General features: G+C 35.2%; 1 protein-coding gene across 2 annotated transcripts in view; it reads left to right on the forward strand.

Moving 5' to 3' along the window:
* Positions 1 to 27436, forward strand: part of RSF1 (remodeling and spacing factor 1) — a 179515-nt gene that overhangs the window by 107518 nt on the left and 44561 nt on the right. For both annotated transcript variants that reach the window (XM_082410310.1, XM_082410311.1), the window contains exons 3-5: positions 3260 to 3352; positions 4698 to 4903; positions 24821 to 24975. In XM_082410310.1, coding sequence (XP_082266436.1) covers positions 3260 to 3352; positions 4698 to 4903; positions 24821 to 24975 — 454 coding nt within the window. The remainder of the gene's footprint in view (positions 1 to 3259; positions 3353 to 4697; positions 4904 to 24820; positions 24976 to 27436) is intronic.

Consider the following 27436-nt stretch of genomic DNA (forward strand, 5'->3'; position numbering starts at 1 on the left):
AGCTAATTTCTGGTTCTCTAGGCAAACTGTGGCTCCTGGGTCAAATCTGGCCTGCTGCTTGTTTATGTATGGCTTGAAAACTAAGAATGGTTTTATGTATTTAAATGGTTGGGAGAATGGTTGACATGAAAATTATATGAAATTCAAATTTCCTTGTAAAGTGGTATTGTCATACAGTGAAGCTCACTTGTTTATGTATTTTTCTGTGACTGCTTTTGCACTATAACAGCAGAGTTGAATAGTTGAAAAAGAGGCCATATGGTCACAAAGCCTAAATTATTTCCTGTTTGTCACTTAGAAAAAGTTTGCTGACTCTTGGTGAGATTATATAGTCCTGCATAAGAATTATTTAAGTGTCATTTAGAGTACTTTTTTTATTTGCAGGTTTTATTTGCAGTATTTACTTTGTGGTAACAATAGGTTAGGGCTATTTGGACAAATCTAATTAATGTGCCTTTGGTGGGGGGGGGAGTACCTCAAATGGCACAGTAGTATGTCTACATTGCCCTTAAAGAAACAGAAAATGAATAGCATGTTTATCTCTGAATATCAGCACAACAGAGGTTTTAACACCCTAAGCATTGTAAATGAAGGTCAGTAAATTGAAGCTAAGTAGTGAGGAAGCAGAGGCTTATATCTTAACTATCTTTGTATCTACCTCTCTTTCTCTTTCCTCCCCTTTCACACAGTAAATGATAATCAACAGTTGTTCAGCTGTATTTGGTGTCTGACGCCGTGAGCTGTTGGCCATGCTTTGGAGCTGTGTCATTCTCAGCCCCTTTGGTGAAACTGAACTTCCCCACACTCACCTTTAGCCTACATCTTCTTCTAGGGGTGTGGTATACAGTAGAGCACTCAAGAAATGCTTCATCCAAGTCATAAGCTTGGCTCTGTGTTGTTGGCTGTCCCTCTGTCTGATATTTTTAAATTGAGATATTATTCACATACCATGAAATTCAGTCTTTAAAAATATGCAATTCAGTGTTTTTAAGCATATTCACAAGGATGTGCGCTATCGTAACTGTAGAACACTATCATAATTGTAGAGCATTTTTGTTACTCTGAAACGAAGTCTGCTCATAGCCACCACTGTCTGTTCCTCCCTCTGCTTACCCACTAGCAACTGCTAATGAATTTTGTCTATATGGATTTGACTCCTGTGGAAATTCCATATACAAACTTTCATAAATTTGTGACCTTTTATGTCTGGTTTCTTTCACATAGCATCGTGTTTTGATGTTCATCCGTGCTGTACAATATATCACTACTTCATTCCTTTTCATGGATGCATAAAATCCCATTGTATTTATATTCCACGTATTATTTTATTCATTCATCAGTTGATGGAAATTTGGGTTGTTCCCACCTTTTGGCTATTGTACTGTGATGAACGTTTGTACAGTATATGTTTTCATTTTTTGGATGTACATACCGAAGAGTGGAATTGCTAAGTCATGTGGTAACTCGGTATTAACATTTTGAGGAATTGCTAAACTTTTTTTTACAAAGCGGCTGCACCATTTTACATTCCCATCATTTGCTATTATCCTTTTTTAAAAAAAAATTAATTAATTTATTTTTGGCTGTGTTGGGTCTCCGTTGCTGCGCGGGCTTTCTCTAGTTGGCGGCGAGCAGGGGCTACTCTTCGTTGCAGTGCGCAGGCGTCTCATTGCAGTGGCTTCTCTTGTTGCAGAGCACGGGCTCTAGGCGTGCGGACTTCAGTAGTTGTAGCACGTGGGCTCAGTAGTTGTGGCTCACGGGCTGTAGAGCGCAGGCTCAGTAGTTGTGGCGCGTGGGCTTAGTTGCTCCACAACATGTGGGATCTTCCCAGACCAGGGCTCGGACCCATATCCCCTGCATTGGCAGGCGGTTTCTCAACCACTGCGCCACCAGGGAAGCCCCTATCCTTCTTTTGATTACAGCTATCCTAACAGGTATGAAGTAGTATTTCATTGTGGTTTTGATTTGCATTTCCCTAATGACTAAGGACATTGACTATCTTTTCCTGTGCTTATTGGCCATTTATATATATTCTTTGGCAAAGTGTCTATTCACATTTTGACCTTTAGGTTTTGATATAATCATTTGAGGTCTTCCTTGTATAATATTCCAGAAATTTCCCTTATTCTGTATATCTCATTTTTTTTTCTCTACAAAATGTAGTGCTGTCAGTCAGAGGAAGTATGGTATTCCAGAGAATGGAGAGCTCATTCTTCCTTTTTGCCTTTGAAGATCCCCCATGATATAGTTCCTGGCCATACTGCATTCTATCCTGACTTGGTAAAAAAAAAAAAAAGATGACACCAGTACAGGAGAGGAAAAGGGTAGCCCTCCCAGGAGGGCCAGCCTGGTCTTATTCCTAGGTTGAGGTGGTTATATAAGCAGTTTCACTTGCCTGTTTGTTTTTCTCCTGCCAGCGTTTCAAGCTAGTTGCCCAAGCTCCCAGATAATTTTGTGCCTTGTATTGGTTCTTCTCCCTTGGCCTTCATTGTACTCTTTGTTCCTTGGATTGGAAAAAGAGCATGAAGTTTCTAGGCACTTTATATCATTTTTTATGCCTATTTCACAACCTTTAAGGTCAGTATTATTACTGCTCCCCTTTTGTTGCTGAAGAAACTGGCTCACAGAGGTCATAAAGCCCATCGTGCATCTCCTGATAAGTGGAATGGTTATCCAAATCTTCTTTCCTCATCCTGTTAAAGTGTCTCTGGTTTGCTTGCAATGTTTGTATGAGAAGAGAAGCCTAGAAATTTAAGTCACTGCCACATTATAGAAGGTCTCAAATGCCAAGCAGTGGAATCTTTACCCATAATTAGGAGGACTTTGAGTTGGAGAGTTACTTGAATAAAAATGTGCCTACAATTTGGCATGTTTTTTTTAGCTTGCTTCTATTGTAGGCATAGAGATGAATAAACTATTGTCCTTGCCCTTGAGGAACTTCTAGGCTATTTGGAGAGATGGAATCAGATAATTACTTGCATTTGGGAAAATGTGCCACAAAAATGTATATAAAATTCCTGAGAGCAGAGGAGAAAGCTGCAGGGATCACTGCTTACCTTAAATTGAATCATCAGACAGTAGTAAACATTTCTGGTATATTTAAGTAGTAGGCATTTCAGGGTGGGATTGGATTCAGTTGTGTTTGGTATAAACTTTTTCCTTTATATATTAACAAAACAGTTAACATAATTATACAACAAAACTACCAATGTAAATTTAAATTGCTTTTATGTATTAAGACTTTAACTTTCTCTGACAGATATGTCAAGAGTTTAACAGCACCTGGGCATGGGAGATGGAGAAGAAAGGCTATCTTGAAATGAGTGTTGAATGCAAGTTAGCACTCTTAAAGGTAATAAATTTATTATTTGTTACAGTTATTTTAATTAAAAAATTCACTTTTGACTCCTTCTGGTTGAATTGGGAAATAACTAGAAAGTAGACTTTTGGTGGGGGGCTCACGCCTGCGGCATGTGGGATCTTAGTTCCCCGACCAGGGATCGAACCTGCACCCCCTGCAGTGGAAGCACCGAGTCTTAACCACTGGACCACCAGGGAAGTCCCCAAGTAGACATTTTTACTGTTAGTGGAAAAGGACAATAGATTTTTCTTTTTCTTGTTTATTTTTTGGTGATAAAACTGTTCTTTAAATTACTGGTTTTGGTTGTTTTTCAATATACAAGCATATCTAGGTTTAATGATCTCTGCTTGTAGGGACAGTAGTAGAATGGGTAAACCCCACATTCATTTTATGCATTATTTGCAGCCTTCACAATCATTGTTAACAAATATGGTAAACTGTGGTTAATCTTTTACTGATTTACTAAATTAGTAATTTGATCATTAGTTTTCCAGATGACTAGGGGCATGCCAGTGTGTACTTAATAAAAGTCTCACATAACCAAACCTACTTAATTAAAATAGGTCTTCTCAAAGTATAGATTTATTTTCAAGTTTGAGTTCCCCGTTTTCTCCTTGCTTGCTTCAGAGTGTTGGCCCTAATTATTAGCAATGTGGTCAGCATAATGAAGGGGAAAACTACCTTTATAGAAGAGAGTCTACGGGTGTAGACACCACAGGCAAAGGCAAAGAGGCTATGATAGGAACGTCATGTATTTTCTGCCTGGGCAGATAGGTTCAGGGAAGAAATCTGACTTTATACACTAATCATACACAAAAATTTTAATAAAAAATTAAAGTTCTTCCAATTTGGTGATGTCAGTATTTTTTTTTAAAGAGAATTCCGCAGAGGCAGTTATCAATAAGACTGCCTTCCTTAAAAACTGTATATGCCTCAAGCTTTCAAAAATAGATAGCCATTTCAAGAATAAAGTTCATCTAAAAGCTTTAAGAGAGAAGGAGTGATTGAAAATTTTATACCATGAACAAATTTGGGAAACTTTAATACAAACAGACTCATCGCTTTAAAATATAACATCACTTTTGTGTCATTGGTTGGGTTAAACCTATAAATTTCTGTAATACAAAAATTAAATGTTAACTTAGAAATTTATGTTTTAAAGTTGGTTACTGAAAAATAAGTTTACAGAAGGGGAGAGAGGAAAGTGAAAGATGGATAAAACTACATGTATTCTTTCTCCTGTCCCCAAATCTGTTCCTTGGTTGAACATATCACATTTATTTTGATGGAGAAACATTTATGGGGTATTTTAAACCATGTTATGACTATTTTCCAGTACCTCTGTGAGTGTCAGTTTGATGACAATCTCAAATTCAAGAATATTATCAATGAGGAGGATGCCGATACCATGCGTCTCCAGCCAATTGGCCGTGACAAAGATGGCCTCATGTACTGGTACCAGTTGGATCAAGATCACAATGTCAGAATGTATATAGAAGAACAAGATGATCAAGATGGCTCTTCATGGAAATGCATCGTCAGGTATCTTTTATTGGAATTTTTTTAATGTTTATTTGCATGTCTCTTACTTATGTCTCTTCTCTACTGGAATATAATCTCTAAAGCTGGGTGATCCTTTTCTTTTTATGGGGTTGGGAATTTCCAGGACCTAGCCTAGTGCCCAGCCTAATACCCATAGCAGGCACTCAATTATTTGTCAAATAAATAAATATGTTTAGCAGTGTGGTCCATATCAGGACAAATACCTTGTACTTTGGAAAGCTGGAATCTGAAAAATAATGATGCATAGGTAATATGCACACAGAAACTCACCGTTAGAAAGAAATGTAAGAAAAACATTATATATATATTTTTTGGCTGTGCTGCACAGCTTCGGGATCTTAGTTCCCGGACCAGGGATCAAACCCATGCCCTCGGCAGTGAAAGCCCAGCGTCCTAACCATTGGACTGCCAAGAAATTCCCAGAAAAACATTATTTGATTTTTATTTAGCTATATAGTTTTCTATTAGGCATTATTTGTTTATTACTCATGAATGTGGCTAATTCATCTGACACTTTACTATATTTTCAGTTTTTCCTGTGCATACATTTCTTTACTGAGGTCTGAAGAAATCTGAGGAACGTTCTACTTTTTTTGCCCTAATCTTTTTTTTTTTCTATTCTTAATTTCTTTCATTTATTTATTTATTTATTTTACTTATTTTTTTTTTGGCTGCATTGGTTGTTAACTGCTGCATGCAGGCTTTCTCTAGTTGTGGCTAGCAGGGGCTACTCTTTGTTGTGGTGCGCGGGCTTCTCATTGCGGTGGCTTCTCTTGCTGCAGAGCACAGGCTCTAGGCGCGCAGGCTTCTGTAGTTGTGGCTCGCGGGCTCTAGAGCACAGGCTCAGTAGTTGTGGCGCAAAGGCTTAGTTGCTGTGCGGCATGTGGGATCTTCCCAGACCAGGGATCGAACCCATGTCCCCTGCATTGGCAGGTGGATTCTTAACCACTGTGCCACCAGGGAAGTCCTTCTATTCTTAATTTATTTATTTATTTTCTTTTACATCTTTGTTGAAGTATAATTGCTTTACAATGTTGTGTTAGTTTCTGCTGTATAACAAAGTGAACCAGCTATATGTATACATATATCCCCATATCCCCTCCCTCTTGCGTCTTCCTCCCATCCTCCCTATCCCACCCCTCTAGGTAGTCACAAAGCACTGAGCTGATCTCCCTGTGCTATACAGCTGCTTCCCACTAGCTATCTGTTTTACATTTGGTAGTATATATATGTCAGTGCTACTCTCTCACCTCGTCCCAGCTTCCCCTCCCTGCCCCATGTCCTCAAGTCCATTCTCTACATCTGCGTCTTTATTCCTGTCCTGCCCCTAGGTTCTTCAGAAGCCTTTTTTTTTTAAGATTCCATATATATGTGTTAGCATACAGTATCTGTTTTTCTCTTTCTGACTTCACTCTGTATGACAGATTCTAGGTCCATCCACCTCACTAAAAATAACTCAGTTTTGTGTCTTTTTATGGCTGAGTAATATTGCAGCGTATATATATATGCCACATCATCTTCTTTATCCGTTCATCTGTCAGTGGGCACTTAGGTTGCTTCCATGTCCTGGCTATTGTAAATAGTGCTGCAGTGAACATTGGGGTACATGACTCTTTTTGAATTATGGTTTTCTCAGGGTATACGCCCAGTGGTGGGATTGCTGGGTCATATGGTAGTTCTACTTTTAGTTTTTTAAGGAATCTCCATACAGTTCTCCAGTGGCTCTATCAGTTTACATTCCCACCAACAATACAGGAGGGTTCTCTTTTCTCCACACCCTCTCCAGCATTTATTATTTGTAGATTTTTTGATGATGGCCATTCTGACCAGTGTGAGGTGATACCTCATTGTGGTTTTGATTTCCATTTCTCTAATGATTCCTGATGTTGAGGATACTTTCATTTGTTTGTGGGCAGTCTGTATATCTTCTTTGGAGAAATGTCTATTTAGGTCTTCCACCCGTTTTTGGATTGGGTTTTTTGATTTTGATATTGAGCTGCATGAGCTGCTTGTGTATTTTGGAGATTAATCCTTTGTCACTTGCTTCGTTTGCAAATATTTTCTCCCATTCTGAGGGATGTCTTTTCATCTTCTTTATGTTTTCCTTTGCTGTGCAAAAGCTTTTAAGGTTCATTAGGTCCCATTTGTTTATTTTTGTTTTTATTTCCGTTACTTTAGGACGTGGGTCAAAAAGGATCTTGCTGTGATTTATGTCATAGAGTGTTCTGCCTACGTTTTCGTCTAAGAGTTTTATACTATCTGGCATTACATTTAGGTCTTTAATCCATTTTGAGTTTATTTTTGTGTATGGTGTTAGGAAGAATTCTAATTTCATTCTTTTACATGTAGCTGTCCAGTTTTCGCAGCACCACTTATTGAAGAGGCTGTCTCTTCTCCATTGGCTATTCTTGCCTCCTTTGTCAACGATAAGGTGCCCATGTATGTGTGGGTTTATCTCTGGGCTTTCTATCCTGTTCCATTGATCTATATTTCTGTTTTTGTGCCAATACCATACTGTCTTGATTACTGTAGCTTTGTAGTATAGTCTGAAGTCAGGGAGTCTGATTCCTCCAGCTCCATTTTTCTTTCTCAAGATTGCTTTGGCTATTCAGGATCTTTTGTGTCTCCATACAAATTTTAAGATATTTTGTTCTACTTCTGTGAAAAATGCCATTGGTAGTTTGATAGGGATTGCATTGAATCTGTAGATTATTTGGGTAGTATAGTCATTTTCACAATGTTGATTCTTCCAGTCCAAGAACATGGTATATCTCTCCATCTGTTTGTATCATCTTTAATTTCTTTCATCAGTGTCTTAAGTTTTCTGCATACAGGTCTTTTGTCTTCTTGGGTAGATTTATTCCTAGGTATTTTATTCTTTTTGTTGCAGTAAATGGGAGCGTTGCCTTAATATCTCTTTCAGATTTTTCATTGTTAGTGTATAGGAATGCAAGAGATTTCTGTGCATTAATTTTGTACCCTGCTACTTTACCAAATTCATTGATTAGCTTTAGTAGTTTTCTGGTAGCATCTTTAGGATTCTCTGTGTTTAATATCATGTCATTTGCAAACAGTGACAGCTTTACTTCGTCTTTTCCAATTTGGATTCCTTTTATTTCTTTTTCTTCTCTGATTGCCGTGGCTAAAACTTCCAAAACTATGTTGAATAGTAGTGGTGAGAGTGGACAACCTTGTCTTGTTCCTGATCTTAGAGGAAATGGTTTCAGTTTTTCACCATTGAGAACGATGTTGGCTGTGGGTTTGTCATATATGGCCTTTATTATGTTGAGGTAAGTTCCCTCTATGCCTACTTTCTGGAGAGTTTTTATCATAAATGGGTGTTGAATTTTGTCAAAAGCCTTTTCTGCATCTATTGAGATGATCATATGGTTTATCTCCTTCAATTTGTTAATAAGGTGTATCCCATTGATTGATTTGCATATATTGAAGAATCCTTGCATTCCTGGGATAAACCCCACTTGATCTTCATGTACCATCCTTTTAATGTGCTGTTGGATTCTGTTTGCTAATATTTTGTTGAGGATTTCTGCATCTGTGTTCATCAGTGATATTGTCCTGTAGTTTTCTTTTTGTGTGACATCTTTGTCTGGTTTGGGTATCAGGGTGATGGTGGCCTCGGAGAATGAGTTTGGGAGTGTTCCTCCCTCTGCTGTATTTTAGAAGACTTTGAGAAGGATAGGTGTTAGCTCTTCTCTAAATGTTTGATAGAATTCGCCTGTGAAGCCATCTGGTTCTGGACTTTTGTTTGTTGGAAGATTTTTAGTCACAGTTTGAACTTCAGTGCTTGTGATTGGTCTGTTCATATTTTCTATTTCTTCCTGGTTCACTCTTGGTACGTTGTACTTTTCTAAGCATTTGTCCATTTCTTTGAGGTTGTCCATTTTATTGGCATAGTGTTGCTTGTAGTAGTCTCTCATGATCCTTTGTATTTCTGCAGTGTCAGTTGTTACTTCTCCATTTTCATTTCTAATTCTGTTGATTTGAGTCTTCTCTCTTTTTTTCTTGATGAGTCTGGCTAATGGTTTATCAATTTTGTTTATCTCTTCAAAGAACCAGCTTTTACTTTTATTGATCTTTGCTATTGTCTCCTTCATTTCTTTTTTATTTATTTCTGATCTGATCTTTATGATTTCTTTCCTTCTGCTAACTTTGGGGTTTTTTTGTTCTTCTTTCTCTAATTGCTTTAGGTTTAAGGTTAGGTTGTTTATTTGAGATGTTTCTTGTTTCTTGAGGTAGCATTGTATTGCTATAAACTTCCCTCTTAGAACTGCTTTTGCTGCATCCCATAGGTTTTTGGTTGTCGTATTTTCATTGTCATTTATTTCTAGGTAGTTTTTTATTTCCTCTTGTATTTCTTCTGTGATCTCTTGGTTATTTCATCATGTATTCTTTAGCCTCCATGTGTTTGTATTTTTTACAGTTTTTTTTTTCTGTAATTGATATCTAGTCTCATAGTGTTGTGGTCGGAAAAGATGCTTGATACGATTTCAATTTTCTTAAATTTACTGAGGCTTGATTTGTGACCCCAGGTATGATCTATCCTGGGGAATGTTCCGTGTGCACTTGAGAATGTACTGTATTCTGTTGTATTTGGATGGAATGTCCTATAAATATCAGTTAAGTCCATCTTTAACTGATAAAGATGGACTTAACTGATACTAAAGCTTGTGTTTCCTTATTTATTTTCATTTTGGATGATCTGTCCGTTGGTGAAAAGTGGGGTGTTAAAGTCCCATACTATGATTGTATTACTGTCGATTCCCCTTTTATGGCAGTTAGCATTTACCTTATGTTTTGAGGTGGTCCTATGTTGGGTGCATAAATATTTACAATTGTTTTATCTTCTTGGATTGATCCCTTGATCATTATGTAGTGTCCTTCTTTGTCTCTTGTAATAGTCTTTTATTTTAAAGTCTATTTTGTCTGATATAAGAATAGCTACTCCAGCTTTCTTTTGATTTCCATTTGCATGGAATATCTTTTTCTATCCCCTCACTTTCAGTCTGTATGTGTCCCTAGGTCTGAAGTGGGTCTCTTGTAGATAGCATCTATACGGGTCTTGTTTTTGTATCCATCCAGACAGTGTATGTCTTTTGGTTGGAGCATTTAATACATTTACATTTAAGGTAATTATCGATACGTATGTTCCTATTACCATTTTAATTGTTTTGGGTTTGTTTGTGTAGGTCTTTTCCTTCTCTTGTATTTCCTGTCTAGGAAAGTTCCTTTAGCATTTGTTGTAAAGTGGGTTTGGTGGTGCTGAATTCTCTTAAGTTTTGCTTGTGTGTAAAGGTTTTAATTTCTCTGTTGAATCTGCATGAGATCCTTGCTGGGTTGAGTAATCTTGGTTGTAGTTTTTTCCCTTTCCTCACTTTAAATATGTCCTGCCACTCCCTTCTGGCTTGCAGAGTTTCTGCTGAAAGATCAGCTGTTAACCTTATGGGAATTCCCTTGTAGGTTTTTGTTGCTTTTCCCTTGCTACTTTAAATATGTTTTCTTTGTTTTTAATTTTTGATAGTTTGATTAATGTGTGTCTTGGCGTGTTTATCCTAGGGTTTATCCTGAATGGGACTCTCTGCACTTCCTGGACCTTCCTGGGCTTGATTGACTAGTTTTCGACTATAATCTCTTCAAATATTTCCTCAGAACCTTTCTTTTTCTCTTCTTCTTCTGGGACCCCTATCATTTGAATGTAGGTGCATTTAATATTGTCCCAGAGGTCTCTGAGACTGTCCTCAATTCTTTTCATTCTTTTTTGTTTATTCTGCTCTGCGGCAGTTATTTCCACTATTCTATCTTCCAGGTCACTTACCTGTTCTTCTGCCTCAGTTATTCTACTGTTGATTTCTTCTAGAGTATTTGTAATTTCATTTATTGTGTTGTTTATCATTGTTTGTTTTCTCTTTAGTTCTTCTAGATCCTTGTTAAATGTTTCTTGTGTTTTCTCCATTCTATTCTTGAGATTTTGGATCATCTTTACTATCATTACTCTGAATCCATTTTCAGGTAGACTTCCTATTTTCTCTTCATTTCTTTGGTCTGGTGGGTTTTTACCTTGCCCCTTCATCTGCTGCATATTTCTCTGTCCTCTCATTTTTTTAAACTTACTGTGTTTGGGGTCTACTTTTCGCAGGCTGCAGGTTCATGGTTCCTCTTATTTCTGGTGTCTACCCCCAGTGGGTTAGATTGGTTCAGTGGCTTGTGTAGGCTTTCTTGCAGGGGGACTGGTGCCTGTGTTCTGGTGGATGAGGCTGGATCTTGTCTTTCTGGTGGGCAGGGCCTTATCTCGTGGTGTATTTTGGGGTGTCTGTGAACTTAGTATGACTTTAGGCAGCCTCTCCGCTAATGTGTGGTGTTGTGTTCCTGTCTTGTTAGTTGTTCGGCATGGGGCATCCAGCACTGGAGCCTGCTGGCCGTTGGGTGGAGCTCGGTCTTAGTGTTGAGATGGAGATCTCTGGGAGAGCTCTCGCTGATTAATATTACATGGGGCCAGGAGGTCTCTGGTGGTCCAACATCATGGACTCTTTGCCCTAAATCTTTTTCAAAAAACCTTGATTTCTTATATTTGTATTGACAAATATATTTGAATGGAAACATTTAATGTAAAACCTTAAAATAAAACTTTCTTTTAAATTGATAAGTGACTGGGACTGTTATTCAGAATCTTTGTGTCTCAAATTTTCTGTTTTTGGAAATTAATTATTTAGAATTTATTCTTTTAATTCTCACAATTTATATTAAGTTTGAAAATATCAGGGGATTTATAGCTACAGTAGGGATAACTAATAGATATATATCCACTGGCTTACGAAAAACTTTTAACTGTAACTCATCTTTGTTTTTGCTCAGATTTAGCAGATTTTTGTTAGTGGTCATTTATTAATGTTTCGAAGAGATAATTCATAGAAATTCATAATAATTGTTTGGGTCAGGGAAGCTCAACTTTCATGCCCTAAGGATAAACATTAAATGAGCTGTTGGGGGATTGTTTTATAATCATCCTTTCCTCATATTATGATATGGTTTTCCATGTAGTTAATTTACTAAATTAAGATCAACAAAATGTTCCTGAAATAAAATATACTCACCATCTTTTCCTATGAATACATACATTAAATGAGGTTCTGTTCATTCTGTTTTACCACCACTTCTAATTCCTATATCAAGCTTGCATAGTTGTTTAAGACATATTGTCTTCTGCTTTGTAGATGAAGAACATATGACAGAGAAAAATTATTATGGTTATTATTAATCAGTCATACACGCTTAAAACAACTTCTAGTTTACACTGTTTTAAGTAGATTATACCCCAATGCATGATGTGAGAGAAAGAGCATAGATTTTATAGTTAATAACTGTTTGAATCTGGGTTCCTCTGCTTATCATCTGTAGGCAGGTTACTTAATTTCTCTGATACTCTTTCCTAAAATGAAGATGATAATACTTCTGTGTTAAGTTATTCTGAGAACTATAAGAGAAATCATACTAGGGCCATAGTACCTGCTTGATAAAAATTTGTTCCTTTTTTCCCAGTTAAACTATTGTCTTTTCTTAATTAATTAATTTAATTTAACAAGTAACAACTAACAACAATTAATTAATTTAATTTAATTAATTTACTTTAACAACTTCTATCCCCAAAGATTGAAACTTAATTTCTTCATAAAAGAAATATTTATCAGCAGGAAGAGAAAAGGGCAAATTTGCCAGGCAACTTTTCCCAAGTATGCAGTAATATTTGGGATCATTAATAAAACATTGGGTTTTTGACTCTGATTTCAGGTAATTAAAGCCAAATTCTAAACACCTGATTGTCACACTAATGTTCCTTTATTTCATTAAACTAATAGATTTCTATCACATGCCTACTTGTGTAATTGGCACTGTGCTGAGCAATGGGGGATATGGTAGTGAATAGAACAGCTCTGACATCTCTAGATGAGCTTCATGCACCTGTGGAATCCTTTATATTTTAAGTAGTAGCTCTTAGTTGTAATTAATGTGTGTATTTTCTGGGTAAGTACCATAGTTTCGATAGATTCTCAATGTGTCCTGTGACACGAGGGTATTTCAGTTAGCTTTAACTTGACATACTAGTACTGTTTTGGACAAATGTAGTGAACCGTTTTATCCATATAGGTCTCTCATTTTTTGAAGGTTGAATGCAAAAGCATTATGTTGTTATTCTTGCCTTTCCTGAAAGTTGAGATCTTAGTTGTCATTAAAATACATTAGGTACCCAAAATAATGTAGGGTATCATTTCATTTTGCACTGATGAGATTCTTCCTGGAGTATAGTATTTAGATTGGGATGCCAAACTCTAAGAAGAATATTAATATAGTATAATGAGTTATTTATGAGGAGAACCACAAAGAAGATGATTTAATGAAATGAAAATACTTTATCTAGCAGAAAGTTAGGGGAGATATAACTGTCTGTATACATTTAAAGAATTGACTTGTGTAAGAGTATTTCTTTCATGGGCTGAGCCAGCATCAGTGGATACAAATTATGGGGTAGTAGAACTGAGCTTATAGAAGTGAGAACGTTTGCTCTTCCTATATTGCAGAGAAATAATTATCTTAAGGCTGACAGATACTGTTAAAAACATTTTCTAAACTTGCAGGTTTATGTTAAGTAGAGTTTATGAGGAGGCAGTCATCTTTTTAGCAAGAAATACCTTTAGAAATTGAGGTAGTAAGTTAAGAGAAGTAAAGCAAATAGAATTTTGACTTTTTAATTTAATAGATTGCACTTGGGTGTTTTTCTTTACTAGTGAATATTATTTTTTACTAGTGAAATAAAAAGCCTACTTCTCTTGTTTAAAGCTGTTTGTTTAAAGTAAAACTTAGTTTCTCAGAAATTTTGGTGTTGGAAACACGTTTCTGCCTAATCACTAAAAGAAAACAATGTAACAAAAATTAGTATTTAGAATTCTATTTTTTTAAGCTGTAACTCTTCTTAATGATTGATAAATGTATAAATTAACTGAACTTTGCAATGTAAAAATCAAATGGAATATTTCTTCAAAAAATAGGAATCCATCAAAAAAGAGAGGATTTTATATATTTGATCGTCTGAAAATCGAATACCTAGAAACATACGGTGTCTGCTCTCAGACCACGATGAAGTTAAACTAGAAATCAATAACAGAAAGATAACTGTAAAATCCCCGGATAGTTGGACAGTAAACAGTACACTTCTAAATAACACATGGGTCAAAAAAAATCTCAAGAGGATATTTTAAAATATTTTGAATTAAATGAAAATAAGCACGCAAATTACCAAAATTTGCAGTTGAAAATTTGCAGCGAAAACAGTGGTTAGAGGGAAATTTATAGTACTGAATATATATGTATAAAGCAAAGGCTAGTTCTTTGAAAAGATCAATAAAATTTATGAGCCTCTAGCCAGGCTAAGAAAACAAAGAAAGGTGACACAGATTACTAATATCAGAAATGAAAAAGAGGACATCACTGTATATCCCATGGACATTAAAAGGATAATAAAGGAATGCTGTGAATAACTCGATTCCCACAGATTTGATAACCTAGATGAAATGGACCAATTACTTGAAAGGGACAATCTGCTAAGTCTCACAACAGAAGAATAGATAATATGCACAAGTCTCTATGAAAGAAATTGGATTGATAATTAACCTTCTAAAACGGAACACCAGGCTCAGATGGGTTCAGTAGTGAATTCTAACAAACATTTACGGAGGAAATTATACCAATTTTCTTCAGTCTTTTTCAGAAGATAGAAGGAGAGAGAATAATTCCTAACTAATTATATGAGGCCAGCATTACCTTAATACGCAAACCAGACAAAGATATTATAAAAAAAGAAAATTATAGGCCAATATCTCTCATGAACATAAAGACAAATTTTCAAAAAATATTAGCAAATTAAATCCAACAATGCATAAAAAGTATAATACACCATGACCAAGTGGGATTTATCCCGGGTATAAAAGGCTGGTTCAATATTTGAAAACAAGTTTTCACACATCACCAGGTTAAAGAAGAAAATATCACATGATCATGTCAATACATACAGAAAAATCATTTGATAAAATTCAACACCCTTACATGATTAAAACTCTCAGTAAAGTAGGAAGAGATGGAAACTTCCTTAATTAAAAAATATATATATTGGGAATTCCCTGGCCGTCCAGTGGTTAGGACTCTGCAGTTCCACTGCTGGGGCCCCGGGGTCCATCCCTGGATGGGGAACTAAGATCCCACAAGCCATGCAACGCGGCCAAAAAAAACCCAAAAAACAAACTGATTCGCTATGGAGGCAGAGAATAAATCCTATACAAAATTGGAGGATTTCCAGTACTTGGCTTTCAACAAAAGTGAAGGAACATCTAATAGATTTGTTAGCTGAATATTTAATTAAAAATTATTTTTTAAAAAATCTACAAAAACTTACACGTAACATCTGTTTAATGAGGAGAAACTTGAAGTTTTTCCCACTAAGATCAGGAACAATGCAAGGGTATCTGCTCTCTTCATTCCTTTTCAACATCATACTGGAAGTTCTAAGTAGTGCAGTAAGATAAGAAAAGGAAATAAGAGATACACAGATTGAGAAGGGAGAAATAAAACTGTCGTTTTTTGCCAATGACATCATTTTCTATGTAGAAAATCTGAAAGAATCAACCAAAAAATCTCCTGGAACTAATTCGTGATTATAGCAGTGTTGCAGGATAAAATGTTAATACACAAATGTCAATCACTTTCTTATATGCCATCAGTGAATGTGTAGAATCTGAATTTAAAAACATAGTAGTACCTTTACATTAGCTCCCCTAAAACTGAAATACCTAGGTATAAATCTAACGAAATATGAAAAAATGTATATGAGGAAAACAAAACTAATGAAAGAAAGAAGAATCAATAAATGGAGAGATATTCCATGTTCATGGACAAGAACACTTACTATTGTCAAGATGTCACTTCTTCCCAACTTAATCTGTAGATTTCACTGCAATCCCAATCAAAATCCCAGCAACTTATTTGTGGATATCAACAAACTGACTCTAAAATTTATAAGCAAAAGACCTAGAATACACAGTGTTGTAAAAGAACAAAGTTGAAGTACTGACAGTACCTGAGTCCATGACTTCACTATAAAACTATCATAATGAAGAGATTGTGGTATTGGCAAGAGAATAGACAAGTAGATCAGTGGGACAGAATAAAGAGCACTGAAATAGACACACATAAATATAGTTAACTTGTGTATGACAAAGGAGCAAAGGCAATACAGTGGAGAAAAGATAGTCTTTACAAATGGTGCTGGCACAACTGGACATTCACATGCAAAAAATTGAATCTAGACACAGACCTTTACAACCTTTACAAAAATTAACTCAAAATGAATCACAGACCTACATGTAAAATGCAAAACTATAAAACTCCAAGAAGATAACATAGAAGAAAATCTAGATTACCTCAGGTTTGATGGTAACTTTTTTGATGCAATACCAAAGGTGCAATCCATGAAAGAAAGAATTGATATTCTGGACTTTGTTAAAATTTTAAAATTTCTGCTCTGTGAAAGACAGTGTCAACATAATGCAAATATAAGCCACAGAATGGCAGAAAATAATTTATAAAAGACATATCTGATAGAGGACTGTTATTCAAAATATACAAAAAACTCTTCAAGTCCAACAGTAAGAAAACAAACAACCTGGTTTATAATGGGCCAAAGACCTTATCAGACAGATGGCAAATCATTACAGGAAAAGATGTACCATGTCCTATTTCATCAGGGAAATGTAAATTAAGACAACAGTGAGGTATTACTAGACACCTATTACAGTGGCCAGAATCAAGAACACTGATAACACCAAATGCTGGTGAGAATGTGGAGCAATAGGAACTTTGATTCATCGCTGATGGGAATGCAAAATGGCACAGCCACTTTGGACAAAGACAGTTTGCTGGCTTCTTACAAAACTAAACATTACCATATGATCCAGCAATCGTCTTCCTCGGTATTTGCCCAAAGAAGTTGAAGACTTACATCTATACAAAAACCTGCACATGAATGTTTATAGCACCTTTACTCAAAACTTGGCAAAACTTTAGAGCAACTAAGAATGTCCTTCAGTAGGTGAATGGATAAACTGAGGTGTATCCAGACAATGGTATATTGTCTAAAACAAAACAAATGAGCTGTCAAGCCACGAACAGACATGGAGGTTAAATCATATTAATAAAAGAAAGAAGGCAGTCTGAAATTAACTGTATGATTTCAACTATATGACATTCTAGAAGACATAAAACTATGGAGAAAGTAAAAAGAACAGTGGTTGTCAGGGTTTAGAGAGGAATGAGGGATGAATCGGTGAAGCATAGAGAATTTTTAGAGCAGTAAAACTACTCTGTCTGATACTATTGTAATGATGGGTGACTGTTGGCATATATATGTCCAGACTCATAGAATGTACCACACTAAGGGTAACTGTAATGTGAACTGCGGACTCTGGGTGGTAGTTATGTGTCAGGATAGGTTCATCAATTCTAACAAACATACTTTTAAGAATGGAGGAAGCTGTGCATTGGCATGGAATACATGTGAAATCTCTGTACCTTCTCAATTTTGCTTAGACCCTAAAACTGCTCTTAAAAAATTAAGTTCTTAAGTTTTTTTAAAATTTAATGCTATAACATCATAGTTTTAAAACTTCTGCAATTTCCATTTCTGTTTGTGTAAAATTTATTATATAAGTATATATGAGATGGATAGATAGGAAGTGGTTAACTGAAATATAATTGTATTTTAAGTTTGAACAATTAGATTTAGTAAGTTACTTACAAAATAGTAAAAATCGTTCAAGTTTCATTGAACCAACATTGCCAACATTGGCAATGAAATTGCCAACATTTGAACATTTTAACCTAGAAAACAGGCAGTTATGTATGGCTTAACCAAGTATTATATTTCAAAAACAAAAATGTTTGAGCTCTAGCTAGTGTCCCACTCATTTCAACTAATGTTCAAAACATAATTGATGTGAAAGAATAGTATTTGTTATAGTTATTTCATCACTACTTTAGTCCTCAATGAAAGAGGATAAAGTACAGAAAAATATTTTCTATGTCTGATGAAATAACATGCTATAAGTGATATTAATTTATGCTAGGGGATATGTCAAGCAATTTTCTTTAGGAATGTAAAAGACGAGCAAAAAATATGAATACCATGAAGTGGTAGTTATTGGTTATTAATGATCAGAGAATTTTAGCACATCTTAGACCAGACTTCATTAGGCGATTCTTCAAAATCAGAAAAGGACTGCTGAAAGTGCTTTTATACTAGGTCTGCTAAGAAAGATAAAGTTTTATGCAGACTGTTGAACAGTTTCTTTGTAAAGAATATACGGCCCATATTCACATGAAAAAATGTTTGATACCACTATTCATCAGAGAATTCCCAATTTAAACCATAATGAGATACTACTTTACCTCCACTAGAATGACTAAAATGAAAATGACTTACAGTACCAAATGTTAGCAAGAATGTGGACCAACTGGAACTCTTAAACACCTTGCTGGTGGGAATGTAAAATGGTATAACCACTTACACTTCAGCCATTTGTTCGAATGTTAAACAAACTGTTACCCCATAACCCAGTGATTTCACTCCTAGGTATTTATTTTAGAGAAATGAAACCAAATGTTTACAAAAAACCTTGTGTAATAATGTTCATAGCATCTTTGTTCATAATAGTCCCCATATATGGATTATTACTAGGCAATAAAAAGAAATGACCTATAATGCATGCAACTCTATGGATTTGTCTCAAAGGCATTATCATGTGTGAGAAGCCAAAAAGTACATACTGTTTTATTCCATTTAAGTTCTGGAATTAACCAAACTGATCTATGGTTACAGTGTTCAAAACTGTAATTCATTTTCGCTTTTGGTGGAGGAGAGGGATTGAGTAGGAAACAGGGCAGGGGGGAATTTTCTGGGGTGATGTGTAATATTCCTTATCTTGATGGAGGTGTGGATTACACAGATGTATGCATTTGTCAAAACTGATTAACTGAACACCTAAGATCTGTTCATTTCAATGGATGTCAATTATACTTCAATAAAAATATTTTAAGTATTGATAGTGGTTTGACAATCATTTTCAAAGAGCTGATTTCTAAATAGTATACAGAGTTTTCATGAACCCATAATTAGAAAATCTGTCAAGACATTTCTGCTGCTAATATAGCACAGTGATTGAAAAGATGGTCTCTGAAGTCAGACTGTCTATAATTTAGTTCTGCCTTTAATATGTACTAACTGTGACCATAAGCAAATTACTGTACCTTTCTGCATGTTCTCACTTTCCTAGTCTTATAAAATGGTACCTATTTAATAGGTACTTATAAAATAGTACCTATTTAATCAGATTATATTGGAATTATATGAATTAATTCATGTAATGCTTCTGGAGTAATTCCTGGAGCATAGTGATCACTCACTAATGTTAACTTCTGTTATTAATATACTGCTGTTGATATCACTCATTAATACCTTCCTTCAGTTTCTTGGCCCCCTTAAGGAATACTGTCATACTCAATTATCTTCCTTTTTGTCTACTCAGTAATTTGGACTTACATGAAAAAGTTTATTGGTAAACCTTGGAATCATATATTACAGGTGTTTGCTAAAGACTTGCTGTATAACTAACTGTCCTGTGCTCTGGAGGTACAAAGACATGATTCCATTCCTAAGCTCTCCATATTGTGGGAGAAAGATACAGGGAAGTAGTAAATGGTAATATAATGTCATAAATGTGATCTGTGATGGAGATCACTCCAGTGTGCTATGGAGGAACCAGATACCTAACCCATACTTGGCAGAAGATGATACCTATGCTTGGCTGTGTTTTTGTTTTGTCTTTTTTTTTTTTTAATTGAATTGGGCTATCAGGTCAATTGCTTCTGAACGGTTTATCCCTACACTAATTCTAACTCTGAACATCCCTTAGACTAAGAAAAATCATATTCCACATTATAATAATTAGAATGATATGTTCTACTTCACTCAAGTCTAGATTAACTTTAGGTACAGATAGTTAAGAATCCATTAAGTCAAAGTCAGTCAGTCTGCCCATAACTTGAGCTTCCAGCCTTTCCACTTCAATGTTTCTCCCATCAGTTAATAACATCCATGTTTGCTTGGATCCAAAACTTGAGAGGCACATCATTAACTTTTCTTTTTCTCTCACTTCCCAACCATTCTTGCAGCAAATCCAGTCAGCTCTCTATGCAAAATGTATCCAGTGTTTAAACGTTCCTCATTCCTTTCATAACTACATTCTTGTCCAAGTCACCATCACTTTTTAAAAATATAATGTAGTGATTTTTAGTATATTCTCAAGGTTGTGTAGCTATCGCCACTATCTAACTCCAGGGCATTTTCCTCACCCCACAAAGAAACCCCATACCCTGTACGTTAGCATTTACTCACCATTTTCCCTTTCCCCAGCCCACGGCAGCTGCCAGTCTACTTTCTGTTTCCCTAAGTTGCCTTTCCAGACACTGTATATACATAGAATCATACAATATGTGGCCTTCGTGTCTGGCTTCTTTCAGATAGCATAATATTTTCAAGGTTCATCTATGTAGTAAGAATCAATACTACATTCCTTTTTATGGCTAAATAATATTCCCCCTTGTATGGATATACCACATTTATCCATTCTATGTTTGTCTTTGAAATAATGATTGGAGTTAGTCTGAAACGCACTTTGGGCTGAAGAGAACAGAAATGTAAACACCTGAGATCATAAGAGAACATGGCATTTTGGAGGAATATTTCTGATTTAATATGCCTCAGTGAAGAAATGTTTTAAAGAAAAGAAAACAATGGAGAGAGGGAGGGCAAAACGACTAAACTGTTGTTAGAATCCACAGTCTACTTTAAAAGGTCCTGTAGGGAACTCCCTGGTGGCACAGTGGTTAAGACTCCATGCTCCCAATGCAGGGGGCCCGGGTTCAATCCCTGGTCTGGGAATTAGATCCCACATGCATGTCGCAACTAAGAGTTCACATGCCACAACTAAGGAGCCTGCCTGCCGCAACTAAGACCTGCCGCAACTAAGACCTGACGCAACCAAATAAATAAATATCCTGGTCCTGTAGAGGACCAGATGGCTTCACAGGAGAATTCTACCAAACCTTTGTTTGTTTGTTTTAATTATTTTTTTTTATTGGAGTATAGTTGATTTACAGTGTTGTGTTAGTTTCTGCTGTACAGCAAAGTGAGTCAGTTATGAATTCTACCAAACCTTTAGAGAAGTGTTAACACATCCTTCTGAAACTATTCCAAAACATTGCAGAGGAAGGAACACTTCCACACTCATTCTATGAGGCCAACATCACCCTGATATGAAAACTGGACAAAGATATCATAAAAAAAGAAAATTACAGGCCAATATCACTGATGAACATAGATGCAAAAATCCTCAACCAAATACTAGCAAACCGAATCCAGTAATACATTAAAAGGGGACTTCTCTGGCCCAGTGGTTAAGACTCCACATTTATACTGCTGGGGGTGCGGGTTCGATCCTTGGTCAGGGAACTAATAAAATGTCACATGCCATGTGGCGCAGCCAAAAAGAAAAACTCAAAACGTTAAAAGGATCATACACTGTGATCAAATGGGATTGATCTCAGGGATGCAAGGATTTCTCAATATCTGCAAATCAGTGTGATATACCACATTAACAAATTGAAGAATAAAAACCATATAATCATCTCAATAGATGCAGAAAGCTTTTGATAAAATTCAACGTCCATTTATGATAAAAACACTCCAGAAAGTGGGCATAGAAGGAACGTACCTCAACATCATAAAGGCTGTATATGACAAACGCACAGCTAACATCATACTCTGGTGAAAAGCTATAAGTATTTCCTCTAAGATCAGGAACAAGACAAAGATCCCCACTCTCACCACTTTTATTCAACATAGTTTTGGAAGTCCTAGCCACAGCAATCAGAGAAGAAAAGGAAATTTAAAAATCCAAATTGGAAAGGAGGAAACTGCCTTAAACTGCCACTGTTTGCAGATGACATGGTGCTGTACATAGAAAATCCTAAAGACGCTACCAGAAAACTACTAGAGTTCAGCAGTGAATTTGGAAAAGTTGCAGGAAACAAAATTAACATACATGGATCTGTTGTGGTTTACATATATTTATACACACACACACACATACACATATATATGCACAATGGAATGCTACTCAGTCTTAAAAGAAAGAAATTTTGCCATTTGCCGTAACATGGATGGACTTGGAGGGCATTATGCTAAGTGAAATAAGTCAGACAGAAATACAAATACTTTACGATATCACTAACGTGGAATCTAAAAAATACAACAGACTAGTGAATAAAACAAAATATAGGCAGACTCACAGATATAGGGAACAAACTAGTGGTTACCAGTGGGAGGGGGAGGTACAGACTGTTGGGTGTAAGATAGACTCAAGAATGTATTGTACAACATGGGGAGTATAGCCAGTATTTCGTAATAACTGTAAATGGAAAGTAACCTTTAAAAATCGTACTAAAAATAAAAGGTCCTGTAAGAAGTAATAAATTTGGATATAATTTTAATATATGTATATTTATTAAAATATCCTCTAGTTCTAATTTAGGGTTTTTAAAAAATTATTTAGCATACTAAATCTAATTGTAAGATCAAAACAGGAGAAATCCAGATGGGTAGTTTTCTGTTTTCATATAATAATGGCTATTTTAGGTTTGCATTTTAATACAGTAGTCAGGTTAAAAGCCTTTAGGGGAGTTTTTAATTAATTTTTCTGCTAAATTTTTTTGTTGCTTAGAGTAGTGGAAGTAATTGACATGGATTTTCTAGCAATATTGGCACTCTTCTAATGTTCAGCAGCTTTTAAAAATAGGTATAGTGAAATACTTCAATATTTTTTTCAGTTCCCAGCATGACCTCAAAAAATAACAAATGGGTTGAGGTCATGCAGTTCCCAGCATGACCTCAAAAAATAACAAATGGAATTCTCAGTGAAACATCATAGTAATAACATTAAGTGGATAGAGGCTTAGGTTAGAATCAGGTTGGTCTAATGAAGTTCAGAGATAGAAACTTAGCCAAAAATTAATTTATTTAACATATCTAGGTTTTAATTTTCCTTTTTTGTAAAGTGGATGTAGTACGAGACATGATCTTGAAAGTGCATCTAATCTGACCTTCTACTATTAGATAATTAAAATTCCAAAACTATTCATTTTATTGTATATGCTAATGTGATAGTTATAATATATAGAAACATGTATTCATTCCCATGCACAATATTTATAATATGTATAAACCTGTGTTCATTGTCATACACAATGACAAAATGGTTGTCATTTTAATTTCTGAAAGATGTCAGTCACTGGCAATTTTATTACTTTCTTTGGAAGACAATTTAATAATACTTGAGAGAATCCAGTCTTTTATAGATAAGGAAACTCAGGGCTAATGAAGATATATGACCTGTCCAGGGGTACATTGCCATTTAGTTTAGGAACAGGGATTCTATTCATTCATTAAACATCTTTTTAGAGCCTACTTCATAAGGCAGCTAGGTGGGATGGAGGTGGAATCGGACACAGAGGTGGAAACAGAGGATAGAGGACATACGTGGCATGACAGATAAGAAAACAAGTAGTTTCATCTTAATACTAACTACGTAGAATTAGAGGTGCATGCACAGTGCTTTGATGACACGGATGGGAAGATCATGGTGCTGTTTAATTAACTTAGTGGCAGATCTAGAACTAAGTTTCTCAACTCTTAGTCCAGGGTTTCCTTTTTATTTTCACTGTTACACCCTGTTTATCTGAGCAGGAAAATATTTAAATTAGTTTTCTTGTTTGTAAGTGGCATTAAAATTGACCATACTACACCTGCGGATTTGGTAGTAAAAACAGATGATTTGTAGATTGGTATCTTATTTATTTGGAATTTTCTTGTATTTTTTATTCAAAATGAATTCCCTTCCTGTAGTTGTAAACTCTAATTGACAAAGCAGCATCCATAACCTAAATTTTGGGGTTTTTGATCTGTGTTAGTAGACTTCCATAGCAGTTTCAAATATTATTCTCTATGTAGGTGGAAAAGAGTTCTTATTCCCAAATGAATCAAAAACTTGAATCATTTAGTTTAAAAAAAATTCTTCTTCAAGCAAGGTTTCCGTTGATTTTGTACTCCCTAGACATTGCATAGTATTTAAAAAAATTATCAAAATTTGCTTTTTGTTTAATTTTTGTTCCTACTGTTCTTTTTTAACCAAAGACATTTGCATTGCCATTCAAATCAATAGAATAGTCTTAAGATTCCTCTTTGGGGAAGAGTTTATTTTAATATGTATTCATTCCTAAGTAAGTAATTTTAAAATTTAAGGTTAATTAGGGTTAGCTGTACTAGCGTTTTGGATGTTCTTAATATGTTTTTCTTTTTAAAATTTTAATTTCTAATAGATATATTCTGAAATCTCTTTAGAACAGAAGAAAGATTTTTTAAATTTTATTGAAGTATAGTTGATTTGCAGTGTTGTGTTAATTTCTACTGTACAGCAAGGTGACTCAGTTATACATATTCTTTTTCATATTCTTTTCCATTATGGTTTATCACAGGATATTAAATATAGTCCCGTGTGCTATACAGTAGGACCTTGTTGTTTATCCATCTTATATATACTAGTTTGCATCTGCTAACCCCAGGCTCCCAATTCTCCGACCCTCCCCGCCCCCAACCCCTGGCAACACAGGTCTTAGAAAACAAGAAAGATTTTTATGCTGTCTTTTTTTTTTCCACTTTTTTAGAAATCGAAACGAGTTGGCTGAGACTCTTGCGCTCCTGAAAGCACAAATTGATCCTGTACTATTGAAAAACTCTAGCCAACAGGACAACTCTTCCCGGGAAAGTCCCAGCTTAGAGGATGAGGAGACTAAAAAGGAGGAAGAAACACCTAAACAAGGTTTTTTTTGTGTGTTTTGTTTTGCTTTGTTTTGTAATTTCTTCTCTTTTCTACTCCTCTTCCCAGCTATATAAATTGAAATTCCCTCAATTTGAAAATTTTTAACCCTTCCTGTAAAAGGAGGTACATTATCCTTTTATTTAATGAAAAAAAAAAAAGCAGCAGCAGCAAAAAAACCATTGAGGACTTTGGTCTTTTATATTGAACATTTTAAAAATTTAAATAAAAAATGTTCATATCATCAAAACATAATATCTGTTACTAATTTAAGAGTACAAGATATTAGTGAACTTTTAAAAAATTATTGTGGTAAAATATGCATAACATAAAATTTTATCATTTTAACCATTTTTAAGTGTACAGTTGTATGGCATTAAGTTCATTTGTGTTGTTGTGCAACTGTCACCACCATTCATCTCCAGACTTAGCTCCCCCAACTGAAACTCTGTACTCATTGAACACTAATTCCCCTTTCCTCCTCCCCTCAGCCCCAGGCATCCATCATTCTACTTTCTTTCTCTATGAATTTGACTAACTCTAGGAACCTTATTTCAGAGAAATCATGGCAGTATTTGTCCATTTGTGACTGTCTCATTTTCATTGAGCTTAATGTCTTCAGTGTTCATCCATATTGTAGCAAGTATCAGAATTTTTCCTTTTTAAGGCTAATATTCCATTGTGTGTATCTACCACATTTTATGTATTCATCTGTCACTGGATACTTGGGTTTCTTCTACCTTTTGTCTATTGAGAATAATGCTGCTATGAAAGTGGGTATATAGATATCTGCTTTCACTTCTTTTGGGTATATACCTGAAGTAGAATTACTGGATCCAATGATAGTTCTGTTTTTAATTTTTTGAGGATCTGCCGTACCGTTTTCTACAGCCGCTGCACCATTTTACATTCCTACCAATAATGCATAAGGGTTCCAATTTTTTCACATGCTACACATCACTTGTCACTTTCTTTTCTTTGTTTTAAAATAATAGCCATTCTAATGGATGTGAAGTGGTATCTGTGGTTTTGATTTGCCTTTTCATATTGGCTATAATGATGTTGAACACCTTTTCTTAGCCATTTGTGTATCTTCTCGGGAAAAATATCTATTCAAGTCCTTTGCCAGTTCTTTAATTGTGTGTGTGTGTGTGTGTGTGTGTGTGTGTGTGGTGTGGATTGGTTTTCTTTATTTGTTTTGTTCTGGGTTGCCCTTAGCAAATCCTTAAGTCTACAAGAATTATAATTATTAAACTTGATTTCCTGATTGAGTTTCCTAGTATGCTTAACTGAGCAGATCAAATCGTAATCTTTTTAGAAGGACAGAACCAAGTCCTAACTTTTCTAGAAGCAGAGAAACCAACTGAAATTTTGTCTAACATCATTTTAGTTAATACTTTTTGTTGATAACATACCTTTTAATGACAGGGGAGAGAATTTGCTCTCCTTATTATGCTTTCTTCCTCTACTGTTAGTTTTCCTTTACTGTTTTGATTAGAACCTGAAAGCAGTATGTTTTTACCTTATTTGCTGCTTTGAGGGAATTAACCATAAAGTCATCCCCTAGCTGCAAGCATTGCATAAAAACAAGTAATTATGCCTTTTAACGTAGGGTATAATGTTCGTACATATTAAGCATTGCTTTTAGCAAAAATCCTGCTTATTGTCCTCCTTTGACCAGTGTTTATATGATTTCAAATATCTTTGGTGGTCTTACTCATAAGCCATATTTCTGATTTGAAAAATTCTTTTCTATATCTTAAAATTCAGTTTGTAGCCTACATCAGTAAAACTTAATAATTTTGAAGTAGTCTAAACCCACTATTGAATTTTAAGATGTTTTTAAATTGAAGTATAATTGACATATAACATTATTATTCGTTTCAGGGGTACAACATAATGATTTGACGTTTGTATGCCTTGTGAAATGATCACCACAATAAATTTAGTAATTATCTGTCTCCATACAAAGTTACAAAAAACTTTTTCTTGTGATGAGAACCATTAAGATTTACTTTCTTAGCAATTTTCAAGTTTACTATATAATGTTATTGAATTTTCCAGATTTTTTTAGTAGCATCCCTAAGGATTAGTTCTGAGTTTAGACTTAATATTCATTTGGTCATTCAGTTTGGTCATTCATTCCTGTTTGCTTCTTCTCCAATGTATTTAAATCAAGACCAAAGAGGTCAAGGCAATAGAAATTTAAGAGGCAATATTCCTATTAAGTGAACTTAAATTTTACACTGATTTTGAAGGGGGAGTCATTGTATAGTTTAAATTAGAAAGAAAAACAAACTATTTCCTCAATAAAGTAAAGCTCTTTCTTGTATTTAATTCTAAAATTTCACTGTTGGGGGCCTTATAGGCGGGGGGTGGAATTTCAACAATAACACCAACTAACATTTATTGGGCATGTCCTGCTTCTTTGGAGCCTACCAAATGCTTCATGTGCATTTTTATT

The sequence above is a fragment of the Balaenoptera physalus genome (genome assembly GCF_965194825.1).
Source record: "Balaenoptera physalus genome assembly, chromosome: 10".
NCBI classification, from domain to species: domain Eukaryota; kingdom Metazoa; phylum Chordata; class Mammalia; order Artiodactyla; family Balaenopteridae; genus Balaenoptera; species Balaenoptera physalus.